Source organism: Leopardus geoffroyi, chromosome C2 (assembly GCF_018350155.1).
Source record: "Leopardus geoffroyi isolate Oge1 chromosome C2, O.geoffroyi_Oge1_pat1.0, whole genome shotgun sequence".
Lineage (NCBI taxonomy): Eukaryota > Metazoa > Chordata > Mammalia > Carnivora > Felidae > Leopardus > Leopardus geoffroyi.
This window is the reverse complement of record NC_059333.1, coordinates 95,868,677-95,884,258: the sequence shown is the minus strand read 5'-3', so window position 1 is coordinate 95,884,258 and position 15,582 is coordinate 95,868,677. Positions and strand designations below refer to the sequence as shown.

The 15,582-nt window shown below is 36.0% G+C and overlaps 1 protein-coding gene across 2 annotated transcripts in view; it reads left to right on the top strand.

Moving 5' to 3' along the window:
- The window catches only part of SKIL (SKI like proto-oncogene), a 29,854-nt gene extending 15,394 nt beyond the window's left edge, over positions 1–14,460 (top strand). For both annotated transcript variants that reach the window (XM_045503003.1, XM_045503002.1), the window contains exons 3-7: positions 3,835–3,932; positions 5,428–5,660; positions 8,629–8,870; positions 9,146–9,370; positions 10,028–14,460. In XM_045503003.1, the coding sequence (XP_045358959.1) occupies positions 3,835–3,932; positions 5,428–5,660; positions 8,629–8,870; positions 9,146–9,370; positions 10,028–10,186 (957 nt within the window). In that variant the 3' untranslated portion in view covers positions 10,187–14,460. The remainder of the gene's footprint in view (positions 1–3,834; positions 3,933–5,427; positions 5,661–8,628; positions 8,871–9,145; positions 9,371–10,027) is intronic.
- The last annotated feature ends 1,122 nt before the right edge of the window (positions 14,461–15,582 follow it).

The window sequence follows — 15,582 nt, the reverse complement described above, 5'->3', positions numbered from 1 at the left end:
TTGAACTCACTAACCGTGAGATCATGACCTGAGTGGGTCTTGATCTCATGAATCGTGAGATCATGCTTGAGCTGAAGTCAGGTGTCAGATGCTCAACTGACTGAGCCCCTCAGGTGCCTTCCTTGTTCATTCTTAACCAAAATGTTGGCCTCCTACAAATAGAAGTTACCATATTTTTATTTTTGTGGATTAAAAAAATTGTTTTTAATGTTTATTTTTGAGAGAGAGCGCGCGTGTGTGCGTGCGTGTGAGTGGGGGAGGGGCAGAGAGAGAGGAAGACACAGAATCCGAAGCAGGATCCAGGCTCTGTGCTGACAGCTCAAAGCCTGATGCGAGGCTCGAACCCATGAACTTCAAGATCATGACCTGAGCCAAAGTCAGACACTTAACTGACTGGGACACCCAGGTGCCCTGTCCATATTTTTAATTTTGGCTTTTAATTGGCCTTAAGTCACTTCCTGATTGATCAAGTTGTGTAATGTTTGCTCCAAAAGCTGTTTTCCTTTTCCTTTTTGGCCCATTAACAAAATGGGTGAGTGGGTTGTCAGGTTTCTTCTGAGTTTCTGCCCCCATGAGTGAGATCTCCCCAGTCAAATCATGGACAGTTTATGAATTAATTTTGCTCGAATCACAACTGCTTAGCATCTAGAGCTCTGTTTCCCTTCCATTTTGTGTAGTTTCTTGGTTCTGAACTGGAATATTGGGACATGAGGCAAAATAGTTTTCTTGGTTTCTTGGTATTTGGTGGCTGTCCTCTGAGTGCTGTGTTTATGAATTATCGGATGATGGCATCATTTCCCACACACTTTACCCAGTTGCAGAAGTGAATGGAGACTCTCAGAGGCAGTGTCAGAAGAATATGAAGCTCTCCTTTTTGTCACATCCTTCTTCTCCTTCACCTCATTCTTAATTCCATTCTCTCTTACTCCACTGGGTTTGTCTGTTAGCCTCTTGTTTTTGTTGCTCACCCAAATACTGCCACCTTTTAGCTCCCTCCTCTACCAAGTGAGTCTTGTTCCCCCTTTAATAAGATACTCTTTTCCCACAAGAGCAGGGTCATTACTGTAATTTGAATGGTGGTGGTGGTGGTGGTGGTGGTGGTTGTGGGAGTGGGAGTGGTAGTGAGGAGGCCATGTGAAACAAACCAAATAAGGGAGAAGTTAGTAGCCACAGGTTATTCTTTTCTGTTTCTTTTCTTTCTTTAAAAAAATTTTTTTTAATGTTTATTTTTGAGAGACAGAGACAAATCACGAGCAGGGGAGGGGCAGAGAGAGAGGGAGACACAGAATCCAAAGCAGGCTCCAGGCTCTGAGCTGTCAGCACAGAGCCCGACGCGGGGCTCGAACCCACGAACTATGAGATCATGACTTGAGCCGAAGTCGGATGCTTAACCAATTGAGCCACCCAGGTGCCCCATCTTTCTCAGTTTCTGAACCTCACTTTTCTAATGTGTAAAATGGAGATCATGATACCTACTTAATGTAAGTTATTGTTAGAATTAAGTAGGATGTATAAAGTTCTTATCAGGTAGATGCTCATTAAGGAGCCAAAAGGGTTTACCTTCTTCTTTGCCTTTATTCACAGGTACAGTTTATGAGGAAGTATGGTTTACTGATAAGTGTTAGGCAAAGTAGTTTAGCTTGGCAAACTTTTGTGGTGCTTGTGTGTTTGTTTTTTGTGATGTTTATTAGAGATCAGTTGCCTGTGAAAGGAAGGGAGTAGGGGCAAGACTGGGTAGAGGGAAGGTAAAAATGTGCAATGCAATCCCATCACTGTTTCATCCAAGTTGGTAGGGAGCTGTGGAGTGAATAATGCCCATTTGAGTTGTGCCGTAATAGGATAAATTGGCTGCTCTTTGGACTCCTACCCCCCTCACGTCAGTCACCATATTAGCTGCTCAAAGAAAGGCATGACCCGGCTTTGAGAAATTTCCTCACAAGCATGGGCTGCTCAGGTACTATGCTGAATTCTTGAGGTAGACCCTCCACAGATCTGTGGAGTTCTCTCTGGGCACCTTTCTCTGTGCTGCAGACTCTATTTGCCTTGGTCTTTCTGGACATTCTACTCCTCCACTCAGGTTACTCTGTGAGGCTCTGCTTGGGTTCCCTTATCTTTTTAATTTTTTTTTTTTTTAACATTTCACTATACTTCTTTTATTATATATCTACCTATTCATTCCTCTATCATTTCACTTTTCTTCCCCTCCAGTTTTATTCAGAAATAATCGATATCATCACTAAGTATAAGGCATACAGCATGATAGTTTGATTTGCATATATTGTGAAGTGAATTACCACAGTAGGTTCAGCTAACATTCATCCTTCTAGTGTAGTCTGTCTTGGTTTCTGAGGCGCGATGGGGCGCTTCAGCTTCACCACCCCCATCCCCTGTGTTACAGCATTCTCTCACTGGTGACTTGCCCTTGAATAGATGTTAGTTGTTTTTCTTGCGTGTGGCGGGGGTGGTGGGGCAAAGTCAGGAACAACCTATGTTGCCATCTTAGTGACCTCACTCCCCTGGCAAATATTTGTTGCTATAGAATGCCATCTAATCCATTAACAAATACTGTAGGGAAAGGGTATATTCTAGCTGATTGTAGCAGCAAGAAGGATCGGAACTTACCAATGCTGTACATTTGTAAGGTGCTATTTAAAATGGATTTAAAAAATAGATTCCAGCAGTGCCTGGCTGGCTCAATGGGTTAAGCATCTGACTCTTGATTTCAGCTCAGGTCATGATCTCACAGCTGTGAGGGAATCTGCTTAGGATTCTCTTTCCTCTCCCTCTGCCCCTCCCTTGCTTACACGCTCTCTCTTGCTCTCTCTCAAATAAACATTAAAAAAAATTGGGGCGCCTGGGTGGCTCAGTCAGATAAGCATCTGACTTCAGCTCAGGTCATCATCTCATAGTCCATGGGTTCAAGCTCCATATCAGGCTCTGTGCTGACAGCTCAGAGCCTGGAACCTGCTTCAGATTCTGTGCCTCCCTCTCTCTTTGCCTCTCCCCTGCTTACGCTCCATCTCTCTCAAAAAATAAACACTAAAAATTAAAAAGCATTTAAAAAATAGATTCCATAAGTATGAAATTTTATGAAATCATTTCTGATAATCCATGTTGAACATGCATACTGAAACTATTTCTTTTTAAAAAAAATTTTTTTTTTTTTTAACATTTATTCATTTTTTTTTTTTTTTTTTTTTTTTTAAATTTTTTTTTTCAACGTTTATTTATTTTTGGGACAGAGAGAGACAGAGCATGAACAGGGGAGGGTCAGAGAGAGAGGGAGACACAGAATCGGAAACAGGCTCCAGGCTCTGAGCCATCAGCCCAGAGCCCGACGCGGGGCTCGAACTCACGGACCGCGAGATCGTGACCTGGCTGAAGTCGGACGCTTAACCGACTGCGCCACCCAGGCGCCCCTAACATTTATTCATTTTTAAGAGACAGAGACAGAGCATGAGTTGAGGAGGGCAGAGAGAGAGGGAGACACAGACTGTGAAGCAGGCTCCAGGCTCTGAGCTGTCAGCACAGAGCCCGACACGGGGCTCGAACTCATGAGCTGTGAGATCATGACCTGAGCTGAAGCCGGACACTCAACCGACTGAGCCACCCAGGTGCCCCTGAAACTATTTTTTGAAAGGATGGTTGATGTTGTTTTGAGTGACTAGATTTGGTACTTTAAGGACAGACTGCCTTGTTAGAAGATGACTCTTAAATAATGTAACTCTTACTAGGGTTCTCCGGAGACATCCTATGGCCCTATCTGGTTGACACATAAAATTAACCATCACATCTTCCTTCAATGAACTTTTTCCCTTCTACATTTTTCTACAGATAGATACATCATCAGGAATGGAATTACAGTCATGGTACCCTGTTATAAAGCAGGAAGGTGACCATGTTTCGCAGACACATTCATTTTTACACCCCAGGTGAGTGGGTATTGGCTCATTTGTTTGTTCGTTCGTTCATTCATTCATTCATTCCTTCAACATCTATGTGTCAGGTACTGTTCTAGACTCTGCCAATTCATTATTTAGTTTTAGGCTTGTTAATAAATGAATTGTAAATTGTGTTCAATATTTGAGATAACCTTTTCTTGGTGTGTATGTTCTTTCTAGGAAATCATCATTTCCTTTTCACCCTGAAGTAAACATTGAAAATTTTCCTTTAATTTCCTTCCTTTTAAGAGGTAAACCAACTCTTCAAGAGTTTGGTATGCAACTTTGATATTTTACAAGGAAATTTTTTGAAATTAAGTTTTCATAGTAACCATATCCCTCAAAATCCAGTGTTCACGTTTTCAATAAAAATCCACCTTAGATTATAAACTTTTTATTTGTCGATTCCTAGATTTTTATTGCTGTAAATATATATTCCCTCCCCCCGCCAAACACGGTGATGAAGAATCTCAGTCTTACTTACATTTGCACAGTTCCTACCATTCCTATTGTGTTGAAGTAACTCTTTGGATATTATTAAACCTGTCCGTTTTCTTAGCAGAATACTGAGTTTTCATCTGCAGAATTCATGTGATTGGTAAAGAGGAACAATATAGATTACTGCGTAAAGAAAATCAGATGTAAGAAGAGATCATTAGCATTTAGGGAATGAAGTATTATGTCAGTTAAATGGTTGCATCTTTTGGCTAAAGTTATGCAGATTATAGTTAATAGTATGGCACTTCAATATCTAGCTCCAGTTTGTTCCATGGGTCTCTCAGGTAATCTGCAGAAAATTTCATGTGAGCTTTGAGCAAAATTGGTAGTCATGCCTTCAATCTTAGTTTTGTGCAACTTACTATTGAATTTTTATCAAATTAGGAAGTACTGAAGTATTTTAGGAAGATCGCTCTGTGGGGTTTGAAACAAGTAGGACTTGTTGCCCAGTAGCGGTGTTCAGACTGCTATAGAAGACGGGCCCTGGGAGCTCCTGATTGGGCCTGCGGTGAATCTGGCTCTAGCCTTATAGCGTGGAACTGAATCAGCCTCTCTATAACAGAGCAAGGATTCCTTGCTTTGGATGGGTGGCAGGCAAGAAAATGGTTCTCCAAGTAGTATATGGTCTGTTTTCTTCCTAGCATAAGCCTTACCTATTTAGGGCTATTAAATAGCTCTAAAAGTGCTTGATGCCTTTAATTCTCAAGTGGTTTTGAGGGAAGGAGATGAGACTAATTTTCTTTCCCTGTAGGTATCTCTCTGTGCTTAGAGATTACTTTTTGCAAAATAACGAAAATTACTCATAATTTTGCACTTACTGCCTAAAGTACTGAATTTTTAAGGAATTCTTTTCTGTGACCCTTATTTTCTGAGTTTTTATGTTGTCTGTTTTAATGTAAAATTTTTTAATGATAGAAATAGATTTAATGTATTTTGCTTTTTTACCCAAGTGTAATATGTGTCTTATTTTGCCTTTCTCCGTCTGTAGCTACTACTTATACATGTGTGATAAAGTGGTTGCACCAAATGTGTCGCTTACTTCTGCTGTATCCCAGTCTAAAGAGGTCACAAAGACAGAGACAAGTAGGACCGTACAAAGACCATCAGAGAAGCCTCATAGTAGTGGGAAACATCAAAAAGTGGTATCGTATCCAGATGTCTCACTGGAGGAACAGGAGAAAATGGATTTGAAAACAAGTAAAGAATTATGTAGCCGTGTAGGTAAGTATTCAGAAATTATTTTTTGAAATCAAATATCTAATTAATCTGTTTTTTCAGCATTTTCAAAGAAGATTTCTAGGTAAGAGAATGTTCCAGATAATTGAAGCTTTATCTTGAAAAAAAATGTACCTTTCAAAACTCTGAGTTTTTTTTTAGCACGGTGATAGCTATCGCGGCTAAAGATACAGATATGTGGACTACATGGTTTCATACTGTGGGTGATTTTTGTATGACTTTTTTTTTTTCCTGTCAGTTTTTTTTTCAGAAGGTCCTTTTTAATTTACTGTGAATGGAGAAACCATTTACTAATGCTAAGACTTAGTACGTAAGAGTAGTGAGGTGTAGGACTCAGGGAAACTTAGTCATGGGATAAGCAAGGAGTGAAAACTCATAGCTGTGAGTGAGCAGATGGCGTAAAAGCAGAATGCTGGCTGGACATCTTAAAAAAATAAAAGAGCTGCCTCTTACAGTGGCTTTTAAAGTGCCGTGGACCAAACGAGACATATCTGTACAAATGCTGCTTCTTTTATCCTCTTTATAGCAGCAGAGCTTTGCTTACAGCTTAGGCAAAGTGTGATAGTTGTTGCAGCTATCCTGGAGTAGTTGAAGATTCTTGGGGTCAAGGGGGTTTCTATACTTTAATTTTGAGATTTTTAAAATTCAGCTTTCTTTGGATTTAAATATGGTAAATAATAACCGGTAACATACTAGTAAGTCTTATTTGCAGTATATCTCCCAAATTAATTCTAGTGACTTGTAAAAAATTGTTGGGATATAGTTCATGTACCATAAAATACACCTTTTTAAAGTGTACAGTTTTGTGACTTCCAGTAAATTCATAAAGTTGTTCATCAATACACCTATTTAATTTCAGGACATTTTTCTCACCCCCAAAAGAAACCGTGTAATCCATTAGAAGTTACTCCTCATTTTCCTCTTTCTCCAGCCTCTATTTATTTTCTGTTTTTATAGATTTGCCTATTCTGGACATATCATATAAAAGAGATCATATGTTATGTGACCTTTTATTGTCTGACTTCTCACTTTGCATAATATTTTCTCAGTCGTTGTAGGATATTTTAGTACTTGTTTTCTTTTTATGGTTTAATAATACTCTGTTGTATAGATAAATATACCACATTTGGCTTGTCCACTCATCAGTTGATGGACACTGAATTGTGTCCACCTTTTTTTTTTTTTTTTTTAAGTAGGCTCCATGCCCGACATGGGGCTTGAAGTCATGACCCTGAGATTAAGAGTCTCATGCTCTACTGAGTGAGCCTGCCAGGCACCCCAAATTGTGTTCACTTTTTGGCTATAATGAATAATGCTGCTGTCAACACTTATGCACACATTTTAATGTAGACATGTTTTTTCATTTCTCTCGGGTATATATTTAGGAGTGAAATTACTGGATCATATTTAACATTTTGAGGGACTGCCAAACTGTTTTGCAAAGCAGCTATACCATTTTCCTTCTCACCAGCAGCGTATGAGGGTTCCAGTTTCTGCACATCTTTGTCAACACTTATTGTTGTCTTTTGATTATAGCCATCCTAGTTGTTGTAAAGTGGTATATCATGGTTTTGATTTGCAGTTCTCCAATGACTAATGATATTGAGTACCTTTCCATGTTTTATTGAATCTCTTCAGATCCTTTGCCTATTTTTACTTTGGATTATTTGTCTCTTTACTATTGACTTGTAAGTGTTCTTTATATATTCTGGATAGTAGACCCATATCAGATACATGATTTGCCATTCTATCAGTTGTCTTTCATTTTATTGTTGGTGTTTTTTGAAGCACAAAAGTTTTAAATTCTGATGAAGTCCAATTTATTTTGTCTTTGATTGCTTATGTAGATGTTATTCTCAAAAACCATTGCCAAATTCAAGATCACAAAGATGTGCATATAAAAGTTTTAGCTCTTACATTTAGGATTTTGTTCCATTTTGAGTTAATTTTTACATACAGTGTGAGGTTCAACCTCACTCTTTGTGTATGAATGCAGTTGTTCCAACACTATTTGTTGAAAAGACTGTTCCCTCCTGACTCAGTTGTTTTGGTGCCCTTGTCAAATACCAGTGGCCCATGAAAGTATGGGTTTATTTCTGTATTCAATGTTTATGCCAGTACAGAGTCTTGCTTTCTGTAGCTTTGTAATAAGCTTTGAAATTGGGCATTGTGAGTCCTACACATTTGTTGTTTTTCAAGATTGTTTTGACTATTTTGGATTCCTTGCATTTTCATATGAGTTTCTGAATCAGCTTGTCAATTTTTGCCACAAGCCAGGTGAGATTTTGATAGGAATTGCATTGAAAAAGTAGATCCCCTTGGGGAGTATTACCATCTATCTTAGTCTGTTCAGGCTGCTGTAACAAAAATACCACAGACTGGGTGGCTTATACCACAGACATTTATTTTTCATACTTCTGGAGGCTGGGAAGTCCAAGATCAGGGCATCAGCAGATTTGGTGTCTGGCAGGGCCCTGCTTCCTGGTTCATAAATGTCTGTGTTCTGCTCAGATACATGATGGAAGTCCTCACATGATGCAAAAGGCAGGAGAGGTCTCTGGAGTCTCTTTTATAAAGGCATAGATTCCATCATAGGTCTTATGACCTAATTATCTCCCAAAGCCCCCGCCTCCTATTACCATCATTGGGCATTAGTATTTCAACATACTGAATTTTGTGGTCACTGACATTTAGTTCATGGCCCCATCTTAACTGTAGTAAGTCTTCCAATCCATGAACATGGGGTGTCTTTTCATTTATTTAGGTCTTTAATTTCTTTCAATGATACTTTATTGTGTAGTTTTCATTGTAGAAGTCTCGCAGTACTTTTCTTAAGTTTATTATTTTATTATTTTTATTTTATTTGTAAATGAAATTTTTTCATTTGTGGATTGTTCTAGTGACTTTTTAACAGTGATGCTCATTTTTTGTTACCTCATTTTTCCTCTCAAAGATCCATCAGTCTCAAATAATTCGACAAGTAAAAAGAAACCCGAGTCTACCACTTGCAATTTCATCAGAGACACAAGCAAGACAGGAATTGACCGTGATATTGTAGCTTCATCGCCACTTCTTGTCAAAGATATCATTTGTGAGGATGATAAGGGAAAAATCATGGAAGAAGTAATGAGAACTTACGTAAAACAACAGGAAAAACTGAACTCAATTTTGCAGAAGAAGCAACAACTTCAGATGGTAAAATCTAAATGATAGTCTATTGTGAAAACAGGCTTTTGCATATCTTTAAGAAACAAGAGATTGTAAATGTGTTTAAGATTGTTTAGAGTTTTATTACTCGTAAGTAATTTTCTTTTAAATTTTTAGAGATGTTTTCAAGATAATTACTTCTATATAAGACTGATACGACAGCTGAATATTAGATGTTTTCTGACCTATTTTTTTTCCTGCATTGAAATTTTTAACATGATGGAAATAAAATAAAAATTGTATTGTAATTCTTCATATTACAGGAAGTTGAAATGTTGAGTAGTTCAAAAGCTATGAAGGAACTCACTGAAGAGCAGCAGAATTTACAGAAAGAGCTTGAATCTTTACAGAATGAACATGCTCAGAGAATGGAAGAATTTTATATTGAACAGAAAGACTTAGAGAAAAAATTAGAGCAGGTAATGAAGCAAAAATGTACCTGTGATTCAAATTTAGAAAAAGACAAAGAGGCTGAATATGCAGCACAGGTAAGAATTACTCAGTTTGTATAATGTTGCCCTTTCAGCGTGGAAATTGAGGTTGTTACCTTCTCTATTAAAGAAGTTACTTCTTATCAAGCTCATTTCATTGGGCAAGATTTAAAAGTAGATAATTCTGTTAAACACAAGTTTAAGCTGTATCATCCAAGATGATGTTTCTATTTTGATTGCTTTATTAAACTTTCATTAGGTTTCTGTAGTTGCCCAAAATGCTACCTACTAGCTTTTGAATAGCAAATGTTACATTATCTTAATATAGAATATGGGCTTTCACATCAACAAATTAACAGACATGAACTGTTGCCCACTATGTTCAGAAGCTCTCGAGCAAAAATGAATAGTAGTAGCTCACTGGGGAAGGTGATCAAATAACCCTTACCATGAGCAGGCTGTGTGAGAGGTATATCAAAGTGTAGGGCATAATGAAAGTGCTCTAGGTGTTATGTTAGTTCTCTTCCCTTTGTTTTTCTTTCAATTCAATGCTATGTCAGAGTCAGACGAATAGTATTAATCAAGAGATTGTAATATGCATGAAGTAGTTCATTTTGTAAAAAGTAATTTGAAAGCAGGTCTTTGCCATGATCTGAGGACTAAATGGAAAAACAAAACTGAATGAGAACTGACACAGTCTTTTAAATCCCACAGTTGGCAGAACTGAGACAGAGATTGGACCACGCCGAGGCTGATAGGCAAGAACTCCAAGATGAACTCAGACAGGAACGGGAGGCAAGACAGAAGTTAGAGATGATGATAAAAGAGCTGAAGCTGCAGATTTTGAAATCATCTAAGACTGCTAAAGAATAGAAACCTTTAAAGAGATACGTCTGTGTTTCCCAACAGGGTTTATTTTTGTTCTTTCTGTGTGTGCTTTGATTATTGAATTCTGAATAACTTGTCTGCATGAAGATAACTAGGCATTCTATCCATTTGTAGATCAGAGAAAGTGAAGAGATTATATATTAGTACATAAATTTTTACATTTTCCAAATGAATGAAAATGTGTGTTTCTTTGTACTTTTTTTTCAATTGGCTTAGTGACAGTAGTACATGGTTTCAACTGTTAGATAATCTGCCTAGATTCTGTTGCAAATTTAGCAGTTGTACACTTTTTAAAAGCCGCATTGTGTGATGGATAGTTGTGGTCAGTTTTGTTATCCATATTTCACACTCAATTTTACATACATTAGTGACTTCATATTTCAAATATATAGAGCTATTGAAGGAGTTGAATCTCCATTTTTTCATTAACACAATCTCCTTTCCAAATTGATCACAGTTTTACTCATTATATATAAAATTTGCTTTTATTTGGTTCATATTAATGAATTTCCACCAGTTCTTTTCTTTTTAATGTCTCCTAAGAGACATTTTGTCAAAAGAGGAATTTCATTGATGGGGTTATAGCACACCCCATAGGCATAATGAGGAAGGATAACATACTTTGTTATACGCTGCTGTTAAAACACAAGAAGTGGTTGTAATTTGTTTTTTGGTTAAATGTGGTTGTATTTAGAATTTTTTTTATGTAGCAACTTTAGAAGAGGGAATAAATTGTAATAATTTTTGAACTTTTGTTTATGTTGTTAATAGAGGTGTGAAAATATTAATGTTCTTGAGAAAAACTGATACCATTGATGTATATCAGTTTGTATACAATCCATAATCCTCCTGTACAGTTTTTATATGTAGTTATGGGTCTTACTGAAATTTATATAATAGATTTGTTTTCCTTAATGGGTTCATTTTTCCTTAAATTGTAAAATATTAAATATCTTGAAGGTTATTTTGGATTTTTGTATGTTTAAATGTTAAGTCTTATCAATATTTGCACGAATGGACCATTTTCAATTACTACTTAATATCAAAATCAGGAATTTACAGTCACCTGATAGTGTATGAGAGGTTAATATAGGGAAGTTTAGTTACCTGCTACTAAAAGGTTTTTAGATAATTTTTAGAAGACAAATTCCATAGTTTGGGGGGAGGACAAATCTTCTGCACTTTTTTTTTGCACAGAAAAGTCTGTCATTCTTTAATGGCAAATTTCATATTCTTTAACTCTTGGCTTAAAAAATACTAGGTAAAGTTCTTAGTATGCATTTTTTAAAGGAAGTTTCCTGAAGTTACCATTTACTGATATTATTATTCCAGTAATTTTATGTTTATGTTCTCATGTAGGGTACTGTATGAAATTACTTGAGAGCTAAATTTATTTTTGAAATAAATCAGCTAGAGTTAAGGTTATATACTATTCCCAGCATAGACGATAGATGCTCTACTGGTATAGAACTTCAAAAATCAGTAGGTTATCATTCAGCCAGTTATTTTCGTATTTTGCTTAATGGTACTTACATATCCTAAAGGAATTTTTGTACTTCTCAAAGTATAGTTTCTTTACAAGAGTGTGATCTAAATGTGTATTTTCTATTTTCCATTTAATTTTACTATATTAACCCTGCAATTTAATTTGTTGATTCTTGGAGTCTCTTCAAGGAGGAACAAATGTTAGAATGACACACAGGAGCAAATGTTAAAAATGATATAATCTCCTAATACCTTTTATTTGGATCTGGAGAAAGAAAAATCATGAAGACATTTTATGATAAAGTTCATTTCAGTTGTGTCACAGTAAGCTTTTTGGGAGATAAACTCAAGCCTTATAATTTCATTTTTCTAATTTATTAAAAAATCTTTGTGCTTATGTTACATAGTAAATGACAAGCTTACTTAAGTTTCAACCCAAAAGTTCTAAAACAAATTGCGATTTGAAATATTTTATTCTAAAATTCTAAGCAGTGCTTAAACACCTTTAAATTATCATAAACTTTTGATGTTGAATTGACTAAAGAAATATTTTTTCTAGTCCTTTGCATAAGGAAAATTTGCCACATGAAATTGTATAGTCTTCATTTTCCAGAAGATACATTGATGTGCCATAGGTTTATGTCTGTCTTCCTTGAAAATATAGCTTTTTAGTCAATTGTAAATATTATGCCTATTCTAGTTAAAAGTAATTTTAAGTTAAACTGCACCACATAGCTTGAAAATAGATTTTGTAATACTTTAAAAGTGGCCTCTGCTGAAATAACCTTATCCATATAAACTTATTCTTCTATACTTTGCATGCTCATTTTGTGTGTTGGTTGCTAGCTTAAAGTTTGTTTTGGTGTTAGTTTTTGTGTGCCAATTCATTAGACAAGCAGATTTTTCCTCAGACTTTGTAATATTATTCTTTTTAGGAAAAATATAAAAATATTTACTTTAAAAAGCTGCATTAAAGAACGGCCTAGCAAAAGTGCTAGAGCATCTTAAGGAAAAAAAGATAGAATATTAGCTTACTGGGTGATGGGTGATGTTTAATTTGGGTGATGATAGTTTCTATTCTTTAAATGTTACGAGTAAAAGGTACCAAATCTATAAAGGTAGTAAATGTAAAACCTGCTGTCATTGAGGAAGCTCTAAACCACCCTGATTTCACAAATGCAACTTGTAACACTATCAAAAGATTTGACCAACCACATAAGTTTGGCTTGTGCTTTAGTTCTGTAAAGCATATTGTTTTGCTTGAATTTCTGTGTCCATGAGAGTCGGGATGTTTTATGCTTCTTGAACTAATTTTATAACATATTTAATATATTACCAATTGAGATATAAAATCATTTGTACATATTGAATTAAAAACCAGTTGCTAAAGTAGGTGAAATAGATTGAGTACAATGATATTCGCAGGTTATCCATATGTTTCAGAAGTCATGACCGAACAACCAATTTCTTTGCACATCTATGACTTCCGTTTGAAGGAAAGTAGAATGGTAAGGAAACTCGAGTAATATGAAGTGCGTTCAAGATATTTCCCTAAAGTTAGTTGTAAAGCTGATGCTGAAGGTTTTTGATCAGCTTCTAATGTTTTCTTCTCAATGACTTCTGTTTTGATTGCATAGGGGAAAATCCACATTTTCATTTGCTCTTACGCATTTAATCTGCACGACAGGACATTAAAAGTCAATATAATGAAAAGTTGTGCTCATACTGTACATCTATTTCTGTGCTTAGAACTACTTGTTAATTTTTATTGAAGCTGTCAGCAATAAGAGACACATTACTGCTGTATTATACGTTGTGGGATTGAATAAACAGCTTAAATTTTTTTTTCTATTATAGGATACTGAAGCATTTCCATTACTGGAAGAAATTTGTATGGGTATTCTGTATTGTGTCTTTTTAAAAGGACAGTTTTTTTTTCTTTATTTTTTTTAATTTTTTTGTAAAATCTTTCCATTTTAGATGGCTTCTAAGCTGCATAATGCAACCTGGAGCCTTTTTCTTTAGTAATAGACTTAAATGTCTTATATAGCGCTACTGTTTTTGAATTAGAAAATGATCAAATGTAAAAACTGAAATTTAAAAATTAAGCCCAGAAAACAAAATAGTGTATTTAGTTGAATGTAAAAGAAATTTGTAAGATTTTTTCTTCAATATAGATACCTCACTTGAAAATAAAGCACAGCATACTTAAAGTAGTTCTAGTAAAAACGTCCTGCTAAAAGAATTGCTTAATCTAGGACAACTTTGGGGGGAGTTATAGTTTGGGAAACATAAAATACACTTGCTTTTAACCATCCTGTTAGAAGTATTTGCTTATCCTGATGATTTTAAGCCAACACAGTAGTCTTAAATTATTTCTGAATTTCTAACCTGTGAAAGCAGTAAATGAAATACCTGTTCTGCAACTATTGAAACAAGTTGTTGACTATACTGACTATAATTCAATTTAAAATTTTGCCAATGATGTACAGTTTTATGGTTAAAATTGCTGTGGTTGGTTGCATCACATGACACAAAACTGTCCTCTACCTCACGTGAAATAAATATTTTATATGGTTTTACTATAAAACAAGACTCATCTATCTGGTCACTTAGTTTACAAATTTTGAATTATATTTATTGAAACATGACATACTGTGCTCTCAGCTTATACCTCAATCGTATTTTGTGCTGTTTTCCATTTTCATGCCTTGTAAATAACTTGTATAGATTGTGGATTAAATTCCGAATAAAAACTTTTAATGCCAATGAAACTGATTCAAGCTGTCTTAATATCCTGTGTGAACTCAACTTTCTTGTCTCTTAAGATTGACATATTCTCCTTTTGTCCTTTAAAGTTTATTATTCGTGACACACTAAATGATTAACTTGAGAAATATTTTTAAGATTATAAATTAAGACATTTAAAAAAATTTAGCGTTTATTTTTGAGAGAGAAAGAGAGGGGGAGGGGCAGAGAGAGACAGAGACAAAATCCGAAGCAGGCTCTAGGCTCTGAGCTGTCAGCACAGAATCCGACATGGGGCCTGAACTCCTGAGCAGTGAGATGGTGAGATAGTTACCTGAGCCAAAGTCGGATGCTTAACTGACATGAACCACCCAGGTGCCCCTAAAATAAGACGTTTTATGCAATATTTCAGGTGCAGAACATACCAGCATTTGTGATGATTTTCTTTCATGATGTATTCTCTTGTTTTCACATTTTTCCCTTATTCCTCTACCCCCACCTCTGGTATTAGTGGTTTATGACAGCATAACAAATTACTCCCAAATTTAGCTGCTGGAAATAACATTTCACACAGTATCTGAAAATCAGAAACGCAAAGGCAGGTTAGCAGGGTGTGATGGTTCAGGACCTCTTAGTAGTGTGCAGTTACTATGTTACCTGGGGCTGAAGTCATTTGGGAGCTTGACAGCTGGAGGATCTGCTTGCAAGTTTATTCATATGGTTATTGACAGGTGTTCAGTTCCCTACTGTATGGACCTGTCCATGGAGCTCTGTACAGCGTGGTAGATGGCTTCCCACAAATAAATGATCCAAAGGAGAGTAAGAATGATGCCAGTTTCTTTCGTTGCTTAGACTGAGTCCCAAGTCCAGCCCATATGCGATTGGAGAAGATTACAGAAGGGTATGGAATACCAGGAGGCAGGGATTACTGAGGACCATTCTAGAGTCTGATTACCATAACTTCCCAAATTTTTTGTGGCAAGATACACATAACGTAAAAGTTAACATTTTGACTATTTTTTAGAGTGAAATTCAGTGGCAATGGGTACGTTCACAATGTTCGACTATCACCACTATATTCAGACTTTTTCATTATCCCAAACAGAAACTATGTACCTATTAAACAGTAATTTCCCCCTATGTTTGCT